The sequence below is a fragment of the Pleurodeles waltl genome, chromosome 6, assembly GCF_031143425.1.
Source record: "Pleurodeles waltl isolate 20211129_DDA chromosome 6, aPleWal1.hap1.20221129, whole genome shotgun sequence".
NCBI classification, from domain to species: domain Eukaryota; kingdom Metazoa; phylum Chordata; class Amphibia; order Caudata; family Salamandridae; genus Pleurodeles; species Pleurodeles waltl.
The window spans coordinates 934,662,296-934,683,861 of NC_090445.1; the positions used below are offsets into that span (position 1 = coordinate 934,662,296).

At 40.1% G+C, this 21,566-nt stretch overlaps 1 protein-coding gene across 1 annotated transcript in view; it reads right to left on the bottom strand.

The window, feature by feature from the left end:
* The window catches only part of BNIP3 (BCL2 interacting protein 3), a 97,937-nt gene that overhangs the window by 28,438 nt on the left and 47,933 nt on the right, over nucleotides 1–21,566 (bottom strand). The window contains exons 2-3 of the mRNA XM_069239743.1: nucleotides 11,608–11,785; nucleotides 3,706–3,790 (exon numbers count right to left, since the gene is read on the bottom strand). Coding sequence (XP_069095844.1) covers nucleotides 3,706–3,790; nucleotides 11,608–11,785 — 263 coding nt within the window. The remainder of the gene's footprint in view (nucleotides 1–3,705; nucleotides 3,791–11,607; nucleotides 11,786–21,566) is intronic.

The window sequence follows — 21,566 nt, forward strand, 5'->3', positions numbered from 1 at the left end:
GGAGATCAGTATCATTAGATTATCAGGAGTTCTGTTGTTATTAAATGAGTGACAGGCATACAAATGTATAGTTGATGTATGGAATGCCCTATGAAACTGCAGAGGTGAGGAGAAATTTTGCCTCTCAAGAGTGAATATACATAAGGACCTGGTCCAGTCAGCAGTAAATGTGGAGGGGAGCACGTGCTAAAATAATGCTGACAGCATGCTTTCAGCTTGTCTCTTATTTTCCAAACTGAAGGGTAGAATATTTTCTTCAGTATCCACTGAGTATTTATGCAGTGCAATAGCAGAACGTAAATGCTATGAAATGGAGAACGGTGACTTGGCAGCATGATGTTGCTTGGACTAGGAAAGACGATGAATGATGTAAGTTAGATGCTCTTTCCCAAATGTTCTACACCATGTCTTTTTCATCTTGTGCCCCATAAGAGAAAACATAGCAAAGGGCTTTATAATCAGGATTGAAGCAGTGTGTTATTAAATGGTTCTACACGGTTATCATTGCCTGACAGCCACTTTAATCGAAGTGAAACAATGTGCTCTAAATATTCATAAGACCTATTAAAGAAAATTATAAATCAGTATGAATACTTGTAGAAAGCACAACATGCTTTCATATCTTGCCTCTTATTCCTTTCGCAACAAAGGAGTGGACTTGAAAATTGTGTCTTCATTGCTCATTTTGACGTTGAAACAGTACACTTTTGTGTCTCAATGACTAAGAGCAGTTTTTTTCACAAACGTTTCACAGCATACCTTTGATGTGATCAAATATGATGAGCTTCCCTTTGTAATAGCTAGTTCCACCAAAGAAGATACCAAAATATTTACAAGTCAACATGTATTTTTTTCAAAAAAAATCACCCAAAACATATTATTGAGGAGCCACAAAGGAACCTTTAAGTTCAAACAAAACCAACAACTCCATGAGATTTTAATGTTTCATGAACTCACAAGTGATAAATACAAAAATAACAATAGTGAAGGTGCTAGGCAGATATGAATTTGAAAACAATAATTATTTTGCTCTCTAAGACATACAGCAGATTGAGATTCCAGCTACCCTAGAGTTTCGTTATTGTTTTTTTTTCCCCACTTGATCAACAAAGTCATCCACGGACTGATGAATTTCTAATTTAAAACTCCTTTATGAAATATAACCCAGAAAGCAAATAATCGGTTTGCTATTTTAGATCATTTGTTGGCATTCCTTTTCTAAATTAATAGGCAGCTATAAACCTTGTAGCTTTCAGTAATTGGAACATAAACCTCCATAGTGGATAGAACATATTTGGTAGAATACCCGAAATAAGATATCACCACGTTTGGGTCTCAAATTAAGGGTTGTATGGATAAATTTGACCATCATTTAAAGCTTATTAGAAAATGAAGTCACTCAATTTTGCTACACATAAGAAAAAGAAACTTGCAAAGACAGGTTACTTATGAAGAAGAGTTAAACCATTTTGGGAAAAACAGGAATTCTGCTTCATTCATTCAATTTGCACAGAAATTAGAGCACATATGGTAGCGGTCAGTCCTGATGCAGTGAAGGTGTTTGGCCACTTAGGTGGTTGGATTTCCATGGAGCATTTAAAACAGTGTAGTTCCCAAACTTAAAGCTAATATATTCCTTATATGTTAGAGCAGAGGCAACGATGAGGACTAATGATTATGACCCTAACACGTTTTCCCTACTAAAGGATAAAGCATCTGGGTTCCGAACTATCCTCACTTTTTAGGGTTGAGCCCTCTGTCCCTGGCGTAATCTCTCTGTGGGCTTTTAATCACGCCCATCAGTTTGGTTGGTTCGTGGGCTTGCCTTATAAAATTCGCTTGATTTGATTAGTGAAAGGCTTGCATACATCTTGCTTTTTCTGGTGTTTAGCCCGCCGGCCAACTACTGAAAACATACCAGGCTCCATGTTTCCAGTATGGTTTCTGGACTACTTTTTCTCTTTATTTCGTAGGCAGCACGATCTCGCTGGGCAGTAGTCTAGCGCTTTGCATGACATCGGCCCTGCTACATGGATATTTGCACTTTTGCCGGTTACACGGACAATTGTACTTTTGCCAATACATTTCACTGCAAGCAAACTTCTGTTTCCTTTTGTGTGTCTGCTTCGCGCTCATGTCGGCTCGCTTATGTGAAACTGTTTTACTTTTCATTTTAAGTGGCAAGAAAAGTCCAGTTATTTATGTGAAACTGGTTAGGCGTTTACAACGCTAATAGCTTTAACTCGAGCAAACGCTGAGACCCATTGCTTTGCAAATGCTTGTTTAACCCAGCTGTAAGTCTTTACAAAGGAACTTAAAAAAGAGCTCTTGCATATACGGATAACCTATTTAGTGTAGTGGTCTAATTCAGAAATGTAATTGACTGACGCACTGTATAAAGTCGAGGTAAAGAGAATCTTGACCCACAAGTAAAACCATTTCAAAATGAAAGCTGACAAGATATGTCATTAAGGCAATCTCAATAATTCTGGTGTTAAATTATCGACACAAAAGCTAACCTGGGAAGAAGTACGTTTTTCTTTTATTAAATGACGCTTGTGATTACATACATACTCCAAGATAATCACAGAGCAAAGAAAGGGAAGACTGTTCATGTGACTTTTGTTGAACTGCATTCAACAGGGCAAAATTCACATTACATGACCAAATAATAAAAATTAATATTATGTCTAGATTTTAATGCCAGCTCAACTTAGCTCTATTACATCCTATTGCAAATTCACCATCCTCTTAATGAATTGTTGTAGGGTTGTAGGACAAGGGAATACCAATAATCAAAATAAGTTAAGTCAGAATTTGTTTGGGTTTCTCATGTATTCCTGCATATGAGAGAGCTTTTGTACTACTACTGCAACAACACCAGCTGTTATGATGGCTATTAAATAGAAGGATTGATGATAATAACGGGTAGACTTTGAGTGTAAAACCGGACAGCCATTTATCAAGTGATTAGCAATCAATATGGTAACAAAGTCTCCTGGTCCCAGTGTAAATTGTTTTTCCACCCCAAATGTGTATTGTCCGCCACAGATTTCAGCTATCATTCTGTGCTTGAACAAAGATTTAAAGATTGGTCAATATCCCTAAAATGTACAGTTCACTTTACAATCATTGTTCCAGCCAGCTAAATCACGACTATAAAAATAGATGTTTATGGGGACTTCTAAACGATTTTCTCATTTCATGTCCTCAGAGAGTTTGGCAAATATCTCTCTTCTGTTCTGCTTTCCTCCCAGGTTTCTTTAGGGCACATTCCAGTTGGCTCCTTCCTCCTACATGTTAGAAGATTTCTGCCTTGTTTCTCCAGGGTACAGTTTAGGGAATCCAGGATTTATGGTTTCATGTACAAGATCTGCTTTGTGAAATGTTCAGTGGCTTAACTTCTTTGGAGCACACTGGACACCTGGCTTTCTTTGGCGTAAGGAATTTAAAGCTCCACATCTTCGTGATCTGGTTTGCTTTTGACATACTTGTCACAGTTATACCCTCTGAGGCCGTGCTTCTGTGAACACTACCCAGGAGTTTTCAGTCCAATCTTACATTAAACTCTTGGTTTCATATACTTTTCTCTATGCCGTGGTATAGTAACACAATGGGAGTCAGAGGACTGTGGCATAAAAATAATTACTGTACATAAGAAAAAAACATGTTAGTCAAAGGTTGAACAATTTGATATTTCCACACCTGACAGCTGTTCTTTTCTTTGTTGCTAGGTGCATCACTTCCAGAAGATCTCTGGAGACTCTGTGGTGTCCGAGGACGGGTAGGGCTTAATAAAGACAAAAACAAAATGAATTTGTTTTGAGCAGAATTATTGACAGTATTATTTGAAAATATCCTCTTCATGTCCGACTGCAAATTTGGTAGAATACTTTCTTTAGAAATTCATTATATGATCAAATTGGGATTTAAGTAGCTAAATTAAAAGTTTTTTTTAGGGATAAATTGAATGGTAGAAGATACCAACACACAGGTTTAATTCCCATTTTTAAAAAAATGACAATGGAATAAAACGTTAAAGCCGCATTTATGTACTGCTGTAAATCACAGTTGGATTAGAACAAGTATAGCCTTCAGTAACATTATTTTAGTTGTTAACAGTATCCAGAAAGAAGTAAAAAATTCTGATTCGGAAAACAGTACTATTAATTTCCATCCGAACTTATGTAAAAATGATGAACCTAAAAAAAGTGTGATGTCTGCTGATATCAGGTCAAAGTGTTAAAACATATTTCAATAGAAGCAAATAAGTGTTCCTCATGATTAGGATGTGGAGAAAGGAAAGTAAAGGTTGAGTGGGGAGAGTGAGATGTGAAATGTATTGGAACTGGAGGAAAGTCACAGGTCTATTAGTAAAATGGTCTGCAGAGGACGCCAATTTGTTTGGCAGAATTCTTCACAGCAGGGTCAAATACGGTCATTCTCGTCCTCAGATATCATAAGGAATCTCATATTTCAACTACATGCACTGCATGGTAGACCACTGAATACTTAATGAAAAGCTAGTACTGCTAATCAAGTATTCAGTTTCCTGCAATGGATGCAGCTTGGTGGCAGGGTGTTCGGTATTTGATTTGAAGCTGGTGTGCCTGCACATACTGTACTCACACTGAGAACAAGGGGTTTCAAAGGTGACTGGAGTGTGGAGTCTGCAGGGTTTTTGCTTGACAGCCATAAGTCCAGGATGGAAAGATTCAAAGAGCTAAGGAGAATTTATCCCACAGTGTATTCATTCCCCGGTCCCTGGGCCTGAAGCCATGGATGTTTATTGCGATTCTCTAGCAAGTATTTAGTGTAATTAGGGAAAGCCTTTTACAGATGTTCACACTGATGTTCCAGACTCCTGAATCACAGCTTATTTTCAGGTATTTCTTTGATAATTTGCTGATGTGAAGATGATATAAGGGATAAAGAATCGTCGTGCTACAGTGGAAGGATATCGCAAGTCACTGAGGAGTTCCTTTATAAGGTTATGGATCTCGAAGGTGAGTTGCAATATCCTTATCATCTACAGATGAGGTATTTTATCTCATATAATACATTGTCACACATCACCTTTACCACAAATCACTTCAAACCTTGGTGCGCTGCTCTTTGATATAAAAGAGAGAGCACATTTTCAAATATGCAGAATAAAAATAGAACCTCTAGTGCAAAGCTTAAAACATTGAAAACCTGTTAGATGTTTGTTGCAAAAAGGTATTCAAAACAGGTCAATACAAGTCAGTTAAAAAAAAAAAGGCTGCAGTAGCTGAGAATATGTAGAAACATGCAGAAAGCTTCTAACTTTTTCTATAATTAGCTAAACAGTGCAAAAGAATGTGTTCTTTTCCATGCTTTAGGCAGCTGCTCTGCAACCAGTCATGCCTTTCACCTAGGCTGCTGGCTTTGACAGTAGGCATTGTGCCATCAGAACTCGACTGTAGTTGAGTTCTGACATTTTTTCTTTATAATCGGTTACTGTGTGCGTCACAAGTCACCAATTATAAAGAAATTAATGACAGGCGTTTATACTGGGATTGCAGAAGCCTATATATCATATACATATCACCAAAGAGTTCAAATGCTGATGTAACCCTGTTGTGTTAATATTCACAACTGGAGGTGTCTCATAGAAAGTGCAGCAGAAAGTCTGTTTGTACGGACAGAAAACAGATGTGAAAAGCTTCATAAATGTGTCCCGTCAGTGGTATTACAGATGAAGGTTGTCATCTGTGAGGTTATCGCAGGTGTGCTTTGTGCAGGGTGGCATGGTTGTCTAGCTTTTAATAACCGGGCCCTCCCTAATATTATATTCATACACTTGAGTGACTTAATCATATCATTTCATCATATTGTTTTGTAGTCTTTCAAATCTTTTTACAACACAATGTTACTTTTTGTATTTCTTTGTCTTGCTTGAAATATTCCGGTTGTGCTAAACATCTAATCCCAATAAATTTTAATGCTACTATCCTTCTTCATAGGGGGTAAACTGGTAGTTTTCTTTGACTGCCCAACCATTCCCTTTTGGTGTAGATTGCTCTCCTTGCCCCACAATCACCACAGATATATTTCCCAAAAAGTTGCTGTCGTTGATAGAACCCCAAAAATGGCCATACCAGCAAAATAATCAGTAACTGCCAACCAATCTCATTCTGAATTGGCATTGAAATATCCACAGATATCTACAAACTTTATGAGTTTTCCCACCTAGATATCTGTACAATATTTTAACTCAATCTTTGGTACATTTTTCTAAAAACTGCTGCAAAGAAAATGACAAAAGGAGGCTGGCCTCTGACTCTATACCAAGTCTCTTTTTTACCTCTCTTGCACGTTTTATAGAAGCAATGGATGGGTCGTCCCTTTCATTTTAAAGGCATCAACCTGCCTTCCACTTCCATGTCTGAATAAATCTCCATTAAACTTTACAGGATAACCAACAAGGAATTACATTTACGGTTCAAGGATCTGTATGTGTTCCACAAACAAAAACAAAGTTACTTGCAAAACATGCTACTTAAGTTAGCCATAACTAAAACGGTGGATCAAAATCTTGAAACTAATCAGCATCTCAAACTATTGTACCAGTGTTCATGAACAAGAGCATGTGCCACTAATGTTTCAGCTAGTTGAGACGTTCTGACAATACATATGTGTCTGGTGTACATGCACTGAGGAAAACCTATAGATTTTGATTCATAACAGTCACAATCTGTGAGGAAGTTACACCAGCACTGCAATTGCAAGGAGAATTTTATGTACACATATAGTAGCTTTGTTTACCAGTAGAATTGTGGCAATCCAAGCTACAAGTATGCTACAAATGTTCAGTGCACCCTTGACGTATGGGATTCTAGCTTTATTTCTTATTTGCATCGCTAACCACTGATCAGTAGCATTTGCACCAACTCTTAAGGCACTGCAGTCTAAAGCTGGGGCATTTTCCTAGGCCGGGGAGTTGGTAGACAGACTCACCATAAATCTCATAAATAACATTTTGGGTGCTGTTTCCTAGATTATACCATGACCGTTGGTACAGTACTATTTGGCCATTGTAGGAATGCAGGCAGCACTTCAGTTTTTTTTGGTTCTTTTATTGCCGTTTCTTGCACAGATGTCTTTTGATTAGGGTTCTTTATTTGACGCTCCTTGAAGTGATATCTTGCGGAGATTATTTTCCTTAAACGCCAATTTTCCCATTCTCGGTCTTCCCATATATATTGAATCTCCTGCGATTTTTTCCGTACAGCGCGACATATGGTTTTGTCTACACCTTAGTGGTACTTACTGTATTGATTTTGTGACGAAAAAGCTATTACCAACATTCTCAGGTTTTATTCTGTTTTCTTGTTATTCATAACAAGGATGAACGACTTGGTAAGTGTAGGTCACATGCCACGTTTCAGTGATTATTTCTAGACGCTCATTCACCTCATCTGGGAGAATACAGGTCCTGGGCGGGTGATACCTTCTGAATGAATCACATAATGAGTGATGAGGCCCCAGATACAGAGGAACGATGTACACTTTTACCTGGGTCGTAATTTGCAGATTCTAGAGTTTAACCTTTTATCTTCTAACCTTGAGCACTTTGTTTCACTTACTTTTCTCCATAATTGCCTTACAGGACTGATTACGGTAGAGATCAGTTGGTTATGCGAATCCTTCACTACTACTTCTGTTAAGTATTTAGGTGAAGTTGTTCTGTTGGTATCTTCAGCTCAGTCGGTTCTCTTACTGGCCTGTCTTTTACGTTTTTCAGTGAAAATGCTACAGGCGAACATAGGTTACATGGACATTTGGGAAGGAAGTTACGTTATTATGTCTGCCAAAGCTGGAGTTTATTAGGAATATTTCTATAACCTGGTTCTGCACCCGCATTTACAGCCTCCTACGGTCAAGGTGTCATGCTGAAGTCTTTTTCTGCAAGGGATATCTTCTAGTCTTCCACACCTCCCCTTCAAAGTGAAATTTTCACTACTCCTTGCCTGCTTTGATAATAGCTCACAGCTTTAAATGCATGACTCAGAACGTGCAAAGGTGAACACAAGTGAAAAGGAATTCTCCCAACTGGTGACTTCTGAATTTCACGCATCCTGGAAGTTCATACATGAGTCCAGTAAGAAGGAGGTGAAATATGGGGCAAGAAGGAATAAACCTAGTTACAAGGTTTTTAACCATTTACTATGTGCTCCATTCTGAAGCAATGCATGCACTAGATGTGTTGATTTTCTTGAAGACGCTGGATTAGTACTACAGAGAGTGTGAAAAAGCTCAGAAAATATACAACAGAGTAACATTTCTCCAATACCAAGTAGGAAATAATGCTATTATTAACTTATAGCCACAATATAACCTCTTGTCTCCCGCATCAGGCTTCTGAACAACCGCAGGGACAGACAGCTATGCAACCTGGCACTGTTCTGAGCTGCCTTCAACATTGGAACCGGCACTATTGATCCTAACTAGCACTGGGCAAGCCACACTGCTCTGCGCTCTCCTATGTGCAGATCTCTGTGTGCTCTCCTATGTGCAGGTCTCTGTGTGCTCTCCTATGTGCAGATCTCTGTGTGCTCTCCTATGTGCAGGTCTCTGTGTGCTCTCCTATGTGCAGGTCTCTGTGTGCTCTCCTATGTGCAGGTCTCTGTGTGCTCTCCTATGTGCAGGTCTCTGTGTGCTCTCCTATGTGCAGGTCTCTGTGTGCTCTCCTATGTGCAGGTCTCTGTGTGCTCTCCTATGTGCAGGTCTCTGTGTGCTCTCCTATGTGCAGGTCTCTGTGTGCTCTCCTATGTGCAGGTCTATGTGTGCTCTCCTATGTGCAGGTCTCTGTGTGCTCTCCTATGTGCAAGTCTCTGCAGCATAAAGTGTGCTGCTTGCTCTCTGATGAATCCACCGGGCTGATGCCCTACCCAACATCCTGAGAGTGTTTTGCCTTTACGTGTGGAAACATCTTAACATTGTAGCTGGTACAATTCATATGTTTAAATGTGTCTAATCAATTTACTATAAATGCTACAAACCTGCATACATTTTTCTTTATAAAAGGCATTTTCGACATTTCTCACCTCCCAGTGACAACGTTTCTGGAACGAGTGAAACAAATGTAACCACCGCTGCCTTCGCAGCAAATATGACACTTCGTAACGGTGAAAAGATCACATACTTACAGAAAAACATTACAAAGGGCATTGCGAAATATTATCTCCGTGATCAAGTAACAAGAGGAAGACCAAATACATTTTTGGCAACATTTCAGCAAAACAACTGCAAACACTACACTAACATCCATGGCCCTTCAAATATTTACCTTTGGAACAATGCCATACATTTAGTTAAAATGCATGCAAATGTAATCAATTAATTACCCGTTTTATTTGAATTTATATTAGGTTTACCTTGCATAAAAAAGACCTTCAATGACCTTCATAAAAATCAACAACTTGCTGCATGGTACACAACATGGATTTAGAAAATCCCACAGTGCATCGATAACACTGATAGCCGCATCCAAGAAACTGAGATCCATTTTGGATGAAGGCGGCAGGGACACAATGATTTTATTAGACCTTTTGGCGGCCTTTGACTGTGTCAATCATACAATTCTGATCGACCGGCTTGTTGAACTGGGAATAGGGGGTCTTGCACTCAGTTTAATAAAGTAATTCCTCACTGAGTGCAACAAGTTGCCAAGGAGGGTTTTGTCTCTGACCACTCTTGCCTACCATGTGGTGTGCAGGAGGGATCCTTGCTGAGCCCCACACTTTTTAACCTTTACCTCACACCTCTGGCTAGATTCATTACATCATTCGTTTTTTCAGTGGTCTCATCCGACGAGGACACGCATATAGTGGTATCAGTCTCCAGCAACCCAGATGACACTGCCTCTAAATTTAGCTCTTGAATGTTGCAAATAAGCAGCTGGGTCGGTCTAAACTACATAAAGCTTAAATCTAGTAAAACAGAGGTTCTTCTCCTAGGCAATGACAATTCATAGGGGCTCAAAAATTGGGATTACCCAGGAAATGGGATTACCTTCCTTACCAGTGCAGACAGTGAAGAACTTGGGTTTTTTTTTTTTTTTTTTTTTTAAATCACAAACAATTTTGAAGACCAAATTAATATGTTGGCTTCATCAATATTTCATGCTTTAAAGATAATTAGAAAATAATGTTTTATTCCCTCTGATCTTCAAAAGACGGTGGTCACCACCTTGCTCCTGCTAAATGGGACTACAGCAATGGTTATACTTGGGCATTAAGAAAAAGCTTCTTCTCAAACTTCAGATGTTACAGAATGCATCGGCTTGGCTCCTGATGAAGATTCCAAATTATCAGTCTGCATCTCAAGCCATAGAAAAGCTTCATTGGCTTCCTGTAGCAAAGGCAATAGAATGTAAAGCTCTTTGCTAAGCTTATAAGCCTGTACATAATACTGCCCCCAGATACATTCAGGATAGATTTATTTGATACACACCCTTTTGAAAGCTCAGATCTACGGAAACCAATTGCTTAGTTTTGCCAAAAGCTAAATGAGCTTCCTGTGGAGGCAGAAGCTTCTTTTTCAGAACAGTAAAGTTGTGGAATTCTCTTCTCATTCATTTTTTTAAATAACTTTTCAAACTTACAGTCAGTCAGAAAATCTCTTAAACCGTGGCTCTTCACTCACTAGGTTTGCACCTTTTGGTAATGCCCCTTTTGGGTCAGAATCAAGACACCTTCGGGCAATCGAGCACTATATAAAACTAAATCAAAATCAAATTGGGGAGCAAACTCAGCAAACTATCCATTCAAAATGACACTTCTATTTCTAGATACAAGCAGCGTTATAACACCTTACACTTCAGTACCGACTTGGGGAGAAGCCACACACCTACCAATCTACTTCTGCACAGAAAAAAAAAAAAAAAAAGAAGGACATATGCATTTTTTTTTCAGTTTATAAAATGTGGCATTCCCGATACTAAAGTTGATGTTTGCATCTTAGAAAGTAATTTTTGGGCAGTCTTTTCTACTATTGGTCTTTTTATTCTCTGTCTTATTCTGTAGTTGTCTTTTCTAAATGGTATTTTTTACTAAGGAACTTATTTTTGTCTTACAAAAATCATTTCACAAGTTAGCATACCTTTTGACAGATAATTTAAAAAAAAACCTGAAAAGTACAAATAAAATCCTAGATCTATTGAACATTCGGGTCCACATCTTCAAATACAAACTTAAAGGAATATATCTTTATTGGCAAATGTGAAGGCCCAAATGCAGAACTTAGGGTAAATATAAGAAAAAAGAAAAAGAAAAAAAAACAAAAAAAAAAACAGAATTAACGGAAAATCTTTTTCTCTCCGGAAGTGAATCAGGTATGTCAAAGATCGAAAAGAAATCTTTAAGAACGAGAATGAAGAAGCCGTAGAAGAACTTTAGCTAGCAACGAAGCATTAGACATTCTCTATAAAGGCTCAGTTGTTGAAATATTCTGAAACAAGGCTGAATACAGAAGGCATTCTTAAAATACACTTCTGGTAGGAGGTAAGGATATTACATTAAGGTTATTCGGAGGTGAATACACAACTCTAAACGTGATAATGCAGTCTTAAGATACACTTACCTGTTAGAGTGGGAGCTCTCTCTTGAGCTACTTCGCCCAGATTCATGCTGGGCATCCAGGAGTATTTTTTCCATATCACCATTATAAAGGGAAATGGAGGCTGGCACTTGCTCTTGGCCGACCGTTTGACCATTCCAACTGCTGCCATTACTGCTGTAGTGTAGCTCCACCCATGAACCTGTTGAGCACATTAAAAAGGTGTAAAATATGCAATAAAATATGAGCGAAACACCACATGAAGTCACATACTACTGAAAACAAACCGTACTAACACGTTAAGTGGGACTGAAAAGAGTGTGGGACTGTACCTATTAACGTAGTCTCACAGACTGCATGCATTTGAAAATTTAAGCAATGCACGGATATAAGTGTACCAATATTATGGGGGATCGAGGGTGTAAATTTTCCCATCACACATGCTTGAGTGGACCACACTAAGTATCTCAGACAATGTTAGAGGTCTCGAGATTCATGAGTCTTCAAAACACAAATCTCAGAGTTTCAGCTAAACAATGTTTTAACAGAAAAAAAGAAAAATAATAACTACAATTTATAATAATAACCACACTGGCAAAAATCTTATATTCTGAATGTGTTAGCAAAGCCCAAAGCTGAAAATTAAACTGTAGACCTAAAAGGTAAATAAAGTAAGGGTTAGTCAATTAATAGAAGTTCACCAGTGCTCACTGAAATAACTTATTAAGTGCAAGGTTACCCTGATACCAAACTCGAACAACATTTCAGATATAATGAGAGCACTCTCCTTTCCTTCATCAGCGGCAGTATAGAACATTTTAGTACTCCATTTGGTTGTGACTACATCCAGGATTAAATTCCTTGCTTTATTGAAAACTGAAATGTACTACTATTGGTCTATACACAAGCATTCCTTAAAGTAAGTCTATCACCTGCAGGCAAACAACGTACTCTGGCTCTTGCTTAGGGGTTCTAGGCACCACTGTGCGACCCCCCTCACCCCCCCCCCAAACTGACATCCACAAAATAGCTTACAATTTGGGCAGTAATTGATTTTAAGTTCCTTTATTCAGCTGCAGTATACGATTGTTAAGAACATGCCTTGAAAAGTCTTGAGCACACTGGGCCACACTGTCCTCTTATTTTGACAAAAAAACCTCTGTTAACCTACTTGGCATTCAGAATCGATATGAAAAGCCCTGCTGCTCTACCTCACTAGTGAATCAACCACAATTATTATGAGTTTATTTTTTTGTAAACTCCCCCCACTCCCGCAAAAAAAAAAAAAAATGTTTAAAGTAGGAGCTTACAGGGCCATCCTTGGCTAAAATAACATATCGGGCGAAATCCAATATGGAGCCCTTCTTGTTTCTTTCTCCCCGAGGTATTTCCTTTAACTTTCCTAAGTGCAATATATAAACAGGAGGTACCATTGGGTTCAGTGCTTCATTTGTTTAATTAAAAAAGTGCAATTCCCACAGCTTTTCAAAGGAGGTCGTGGCCCACCTTCACAACTGATGCGGTCTACTTGCACACCACTGGGCCAGCATCACACTGCTCACTGTCTTCACTGCTAGGAACAGGCCCACTGGAAGCAATAAGAGCTGGTGAATCTACTAAATAGGGTCAGTGGGGTTCACCCAGCGAAAAAAATAAATACATAACAGCACCATACGGTGAATTTTACAACGCAATTGTCTCATACATTAAAAATAATAATAATAATAATAATAATAATAATCATCATCACCAGTTCGGTACGGGCACCAAGGAAATAGTGCATTACGTTTGTGGTGTTCTACAAAAGACCTACCACTTCCTCAGGTGACTGGGGCATACCCTCCTAATATCACATTGTTTAACTATTAACAAACTGTGTGGAGCATCTTTCTTCGCTGAATATGTTTCAACATGCCCCTTCGAGTAGATTCTAAAAATATACTTTAAAGTGGAAAGGTGGACATCTCCCAATCTCTTGGACAGGAGTGCTCAGCAGTTACTCTCAAAACCTATTGGGGCCCCTTTCTAAATCTCTATTTATTAAATTAGATCAGGTTTCTGGTAGTCCATTATTCAGTGAGCCTTGCACATTTCACAAAACATTCAAACCTTTCAAACTTTGGATTTGAAAACCCTTACATTAAACGTGAGCTTCAGACCGTGTGAAAGGGGCCGCGTGTATAAGCCTGTGTTAAGACCAGGGCCACTGGAATATTGTGGCAGGTTTGAACCAGGTTAAATTAAATTACACTGCAAGAAAAGGCAAATTGTGTGTTGTAATGTGGCACATTGTGCGATAGTATTAGTTCCCTAATTAGACATTTTGACATGATAACGCTGCCAGGGCACAGGTTTTATCTCATTACTACTAGCTCGACACCCAAATACAGAAATAAACACCTTAGAGGTGACTGGTCAACCTTTGCAAAGGGCCTTCCATTGCGCAGAAACATATGTCCATGGTGGATTATGTGGCAAATCTTTACTAATGCGGAAAATGCGGTAGCGCAGAATCACATAATTGTAGCGGGCCTGGTTCAACCCACAACATGACCAACTCATCCCTTTACCCTTCCAAAGGCAATAACACGAGTATCAACAGTCGGGGATCTCTCCCTCTCAGTCTCTCTCAGACAAAAATAAAAATGTATAACACGCAAACTCAATTTCCTTGCTGCAATTTGCTTACTTCATGGGTCTAGAGGACGACAGTCTGACATTTCAGCGCCTTGGTCAAAAGAATTACATTTTCATCTTCACCAGGTTGGAAGGTGAGTTGCGTACACCTGCAACCCTGAAGTATTTTAAAAATATGGGGACGAAGGCGCATGTAATTGATGACTCGGCTTAAAAAGTGAACACTTAGCACATGAATCGGTGTTCAGTGGATGCTGTGTACAGTGCACATTTTTGTTTTAAACCGAACATGAAAGCAGTGGCAGGTAGTGATCCAGAGTGCACTGCCTCATTCACGCTACTTATTTGTGTTATTTTGTTCGGTGGCGCGAGTTGTAATGATCTCCCACTGATCCTCCTTGCTTGCCACCAACAGTGCCCTGTGTGCAGAACAATGCAGCAGAGGGGCGCAAGGCAGGCTTCTCCGAAGGCAAGATTGGCACCATACCAGCTGCTATATAAATGCAATTTCCTGCGTCGATATCTGGTCACCAACCAGTTATCTGTCACCTTCTCATTCTTGCTGCTGGTGATGCTAGAGGTGGTGGTGGTGGTGGTGGTAGTAGCGGTGGTGGGAAGTGTAAAGGAGAAGCATGGGGGAAGGGACAGAGTCTAAAGGGAGTGGAACAAGAGAATTTATTGAGCAACTCAAGAGAATAGACAGGAGCTGGTGACTGAAATACAATTAATGATTAAAAGCAGGTTTCAAATCAATTTATATGCGCCAATCTCCTCTGAAATTAGGCGGCCTGGGCCCAGCTCACCCACACCTCAAATCAGCCCTGCATAAGAACATCTGCTTACTCCGTAGATACTTTTAAAGCTCACTCTTAAGTATGCAGGCACACTATACACTCCGTCATGCACTCTTCTCTAGCTGATAAAAATAGACGTTTGGGATGCCGTAGGAATAGCTCACGTAGGCAAACATTTATCACACAAACAAGCTGGTAAGGGGCAAGCCATGAGCTCAAATCTCAGCTCACCGTTCGAACCACCAGAAGTATGGTAAATTAACTACAATAAATTGGGTAATACTTAACATCTATTATTTAGAGCCATGAAATGCTATAGAATGCGGGCGAGGTTAGAGGTTTGAGCTTAGCCTAGCATTTTAATTGCAGTCAGTATCTTGTAGCGACAACACAAGTTGGGTGCAGGTATGTACAGACCTTGGAGAATAAGTAAACGACAGATTAAATTAAAGAAACTATGACTATTTACTGCGTTGATGAAAATATTATTACGACTGGAAGGTGGAGTTTGCGCTATCCCTTCCTCTGGAATAAATTAAACGTAGAGAAGCTGACGACTGTGAGCGAGAGCGGCATCAATCCACAAGAGATGGTTTTACCCAACCCAGCAAACGTAACGGCTGGGTTCTAAGGAAGTGAAAACAGTATTGCTGAAAATAACAAAATAAAAGAAAGGAACTATGTAGAGCAGTGACAAGCAGCTGAGGAAGATTTTGTGAAGGAGGCGCCACAAGATGGCGCAAGTGGAATGAGCACCTTAAAAAAGTTAACCAGTCTGCAAAATATAGCGTGTTATCACATTTGTTTCAAGCTACAAATTCAGTGCTGGCAGGGATATTAATTATATATATATTTTCAAGTGGGTGCAATGCATATTCCAGTTCACTGAAGCTTCCTTGTTACTGCTTGTCTGTTGATCAAAAATGAGAAAAAGAACCGGAGTTTGACAAGGTAGAGAGAGGTTCCTTTAAGAACAACCAACAGCAATATATATGTATATACTGCCTAGCGGCAGTCGCCATTAGGTAGTTATAGCTAGGACTTAATTTCTATAGAAAAAGCGTTTTTAGTTCGCTAATAACCTTGGAGCTGTTAGATGAGTCTTCGCAAAATTTTCCAATAAAATACGATGCTCATCTCTGCTCCTGTCTAGAAAGTTTCAAGGTGATCAGTCAGGTGGGGCTCAGAAAAGGGGGAGGGGGGACCCAAAACACCCCCCCCCCCCAGATTCATTTTTCCATGGGGGTTTTGAACAGCAATAGCGCCCAAACCACTGGACGGAATTACACCAAATTTGGCAGAAAGGTAGCTCTTGGTCCAGAAAGAGACGCTTTTGTATTTAGAAAAGGGCTCAGAGCCCTGTCAACTTCACGTCAGTGTTTTTTATTAGTTCGTGGGCTTGCCTAATAAAATCTGCTTGCTTTCATTAGTCGAAGGCATGCATACGTCATGCCTTTTCCGGTGGCTAGCCCTCCTCGAGCGCAGTGACCAAGTACAGAAAACATGCGAGGCTCGCTGTTTTCCATCGGGCTCGTGGACTTCTTTTTCTCTAATTTACGAGCGCGATCTCGCTTGGCAGAAGTCGAGCGCTTTACATAGTTCATTTCGTTCGTTCGTTAAACTTTATTTCGGCAAATATTGCCATAAAAGTCAAGACAAGAGATAAATACAACATACATATATACATTTCGCAATTAAATATAAGATACAATACATACAGTTGGCAAGAAATATATGGATGTCTCCATGATTAAGCAGTACCGCTTATAAAAATATAAATAACAATTTATAAATTAGTTAAAAGCCAGAACTAAAAAATTAATTAACTTGGATCGAAGAAACAGTGCATCATATACCTTTACAAGGAAGGGGAAGAGCGGGCCACCTAACAAAATATTACAGTTTGTGACCAAGTCGTTTTCTAATAAGGTACACATTAAATAAAAATCTACTCGTGCCAAACACCACTAATTGTGAAGTATTAGACTGAAATATGCGCTCTGCTTCTTTGTAGGATCTAACCCCCACATATTTACAAACGGGTTTGATCCAACAATCCCTAGGTTTCTTGTATACTGGGCAAAAGAAGAGTAGATGAACAACATCTTCTTTAGCCCCTAAAGTACAGAGAGTGCACAATTCACAACCTTTTACCCCTCCCCAATTGCATGTGTAAGCATTAATCTGTAAAACCCCATACCTAAACTGTAGATCATTTCACTTTTTCGGGTTATGTACATAAATGCACTTTTGCCCGATAGGTGAAAAGTCGGGTTAGGAGTTTACAACGTGATCAGCTCTAACATGAGCAAACGCGAGACCCATTGCATTGTAAATGCTTGTTTGTGATTTGGTGTAAATTCGTTCAGACTACCAACCCAAATATATATATCTACAGAGATTGCCCTCCCAGAAATGGATGGAGACACAAGGAACATACTAGACCTTTGCATATCTGTAGAAGAGGTAAAGTTATTAGAATCATCATGATCAAATAGTAAGACACCAGACCCTGATAGGTTCCCGGAAATCTTGTACAAGCCATTAAGGGACAGTTTGGCATGCCTCATAGCAATAGTATTCAATTCACTCCTGCACATTGTCAGGGCTACGCTCATGAAGAAGGGATCTAGCCTAGTACTGTTGTTGAAGATACATATGTCGCATCCTCCTCAGCCCAGGAGCATGCAAAGACCACACCACACCACACCACACATACAACTCTTGATTAGATGTCTTTATTTCTCCACATAAAATCACACACTGAATCACTGATGCGTCATAACCATTAATAACCACACACCCAGTAGGTTACGCAAGCTCTCTTTCAAGTCCACCCAGAACTGCAAGGGTATTAGAGCACCTAGTCTCACAACTACATCGCCCCCTTGTTAAATAAAAAGTCTAACAATAGTTATATCAGATCTCTTTGACGAGTCATTGATGAGCTCGCACTGTTCAGCCAGATTGAGTAGCATGAGGGGGTGAAGATGTAGTCTGAATGGCCACCAATGGTGTAGATTCCGATGTTTGATTTGGAGTGTCAGGTGGAGTTGGCTCATCAAAGATTGCAAGGGCTGATGAAAGTTGAGGTAGGTGCTTGAAGTGTGACGAATCCAGAGTGATGGTTTCTCCAGAACGTTGGCTATCATCATGTGTTCTTTGCATGTCAGCACTCAGATGTTCGACATCAAACAGAGGGTCTGTTATCCACTTTTGTTTCTCTTTAACCAGGACCTAGTCGTTTTCATCAAAGACTGTCACCTGAGGTCGTTGATCGGCGTGCATCTTCATCTTCTACTTTCCAGAAGTGTCCTGGGTCCAAATCTCGTTGGTTTCCAGGGGTCGATCTACTGTCCACTGTGGCAATTTGGTCTGATTAGATCTCCCAAACGGTAAGGTGGGAGGATTCTCACCATCTGTGGAGTGAGGAGTTGAGATGTAAGCACAAAGAGCTGGCACAGGGCTTGTTTCAGTTCAATTCCCTCTATCTCTGCTCGCTGAAATACTTTCTTGAGGGTGCCCATGAACTGTTCAACAATGCCATTGGCTTAGGGCCACAGACGTGTGTTACTATGATGCTTGACATTCAGGTTGACTAGAAACGCTTTGAAATTTCTACTGTTTAATGGCACGCCATTGTCACATTTGAAGATGACAGGTATACCTCACACCACAAATATGTTATCCAGCTTCTCAATTATGGGTGGTTGATGACATTTCCTCCGCTAGAGTAAAGTGTGAATACTCATCAATGACAACCAAGAGATGATGTCTGTTCCTTAAGGGCCCAAAGAAATCAACAGCAACTGTTCTCCAAGCCTGTGTAGGAAAATCAGACATGGTCAATGGATGTTGAGGCACTTTAGGGGAAAGAAACTAACAAGGATGGCACTCCTTCAGTTCCCTCCCAACTCATTCATCTAGGCGTGGGAACAACCCTCTGTCTCTTAGGGCTCTTTTGGTGGCTACAATGCCACAACATCCTTCATGAGCCAGGTCGCTGTATTACTTTTCCTTTTGATGGCTACAATGCCACGATGTCCTACATGAGTCAGTTCAGTGAATTGCTGCAATGGACTTTGAGGGATAATGATTCATGAGTCTCTTTAGTGCAACGCCTTCTATGGTTACAGACAAATCATCCCGTACATTTTTAAACATTTGAAATTTAATGTTGAAATTTAATGTCATCCTCAAGAGGTTGAGCACTGTCCACAACTGAGCTAAAATAATGTCTCTAAGAATGACCATGATCTTGTCAACATTAGTAGCAGCAACCATCTGTTCCATGGATAAGGCTGCCGGCGTACTGTACTTTATAATGAATTTGATGCATTCTTCAACTGTTTTAGATGTCAACCTGTCTGTGTAGTGGCACTCATGAAAAGTAATTAGCAGGGTTTACCTAGCTTGTGCAAAATCACAGTCGTACTCTTGCAGTCGCAACCCTCACCTTTCAATGCAAGGGGGGAATCTTGACTTTTGGGTTCCCAAAGAAAGTGAGTAGCGCTTGGTGATCTGCAATGATAGTAAAACGTTTTCCATACAGAAACAAAGATTTACATGCCCAGGAAACAGCCAGACTCTCCTTCTCAGGCTAAGAATAAGCTTGTTCTGTGTCAAACAGGCTTCAGATGGCATAGGCCACAATGTGTTTGAGCTTTCGGATGACCATTAGGTTGAGCAAGGATTGCCCCCAGGCTCACTGGCGTAGCATCTACGGTGATCTCAGTATGTAGCTTGAGGTCGAAATAGGCCATCTCAGTCGCATTCTCAATTGCATGTTTTTTTAAACTGACTGCATTCAACAGACCCCTGAAAAGGAACATCACATTTCATCTACTCGCTCAATGGGGCACTCACTGTAGCAAAATCAAAAATATACCTTGAGCAGTAACTGGCCATGCCCAAGAAGGATCACGGAATGGTGACATCTTGTGGGGGGCAAGTAGCTGATAGCACTTGTACTTTATCTGGGTCAGGAGTCATTCCCCCATCAGAAAATATGTGGCCAAAGAATTTAATCTTGTTCTTATGAAACTCACACTTTATTGCATTCAGAGTGAGACTGGCATCATTGAGTAATTTCCACACTTGTGTAAGAACTTTCTCATGCCCCTCCCTTGTCCAAACACCACTATGTCATCACCGTTGTTGAAAGAATGCATGACCGGATGAATTATGGAACACATAACCCCCCTGAAATATTTTTGCAGCGGATGACACTTCAAGCTCAATTTTTTATATCTCAACAAACAAACATGAGTCGAGAAAGTACTAACATGCCTGCAGTTCTCTTCCAGCTCAAGTTGGCAAAATCCCTTGTTAAGGTCAAGATGAGAGAAGTCTTTGGCACTGATCCGTGGTCCAGGATATCTTTCTCTCCCAATTGCTTTGTTGGCCTGGTGCATAGAAATACAGGTGTGCACAGCACCTCCACTGTCCTTTTTGGACAAAAACATAGTGGTAGGACCAGTGGAGTGCTCAATGATATCATGCTTCTCAACAGCTTCTTGCAAATAAAAGGCAATTCTGTGGTGCCACAGAACAACAGGGTGAATGTTTTTGTTAATGTGAAGTTGCACTTTCATTGTTTTGAGTCTTCTAAGGCCACGGAATAACGACAGAAGCGGACCTACAGTTTCGGACTGAGTTTGTAAGTTGTAATTAAGAGAGATCAGTCTCAGCAGTGGCAAAGCTGAGCAGGCATGCACTGGATGAAGTTCCTGGAAGTGTGTGAATTGGCGCTTGCACGGACACTGGTTTATACTGCATGGTCACTGTGAATGATCCTGAACTCCGCAATGGTTTAGAAGCAGCCCACATGTTTACCTTCGTGTCTGATGGACTTAGTCGTGGCACAGAAGACATTTTAATAAACTTCTTATCTGGCATGATTTTAATTGACATACCATGGTCTATAATGAAGGTTATGAGGCAACCATTAACTTTATTGTGATCTTGGGGCAGTGCCTAAAGAAACTTGGTTGTTCTGTTTGATGATTTATCTTGGTCATTTGTTCTTCCTTGCACACAGCCAATCGAACATGTGTCTGCCGTCCTTTGGTTGCCGACATCATCATCGCACATCCGTCTTCCTCACTGGCAATTGATTAGGACGTCCATAAGCCTTTGCAAGACAAGCTTGATGATGACTGACTTTGTCGAGTTCCTACTGGTCATAATTGAGGTTGCGTTTTGGGCTTGTGGGCATGGCGAGAATGCTTCTGGAACTTTTACGTTTATTTTCCCTTCGCATTGTGGTGCATTTGGTTTCATCTCTGCCTTGCAAATCGTTATGAAGTGTTTTTCTCTTCCACAGCCGTTGCTTGTTTGGGTATATGAAAACCCACTTCAGAAACACACCTTTTCTTTTTTAAAGGCGTCGAATTGAGTGCATCTGCTTGGTGCTTGTACTTGCTCTTCATGACCAGCTCTGATTATTTTTTCACTGTTCCAGCTTCCATATCAGCAGCTTGTCGTTCTGCTCTTTCACTGGCTCTTGCAGCCATGAGTATTTTTGACTAAGCTGAGCATCTCCTTCAACAT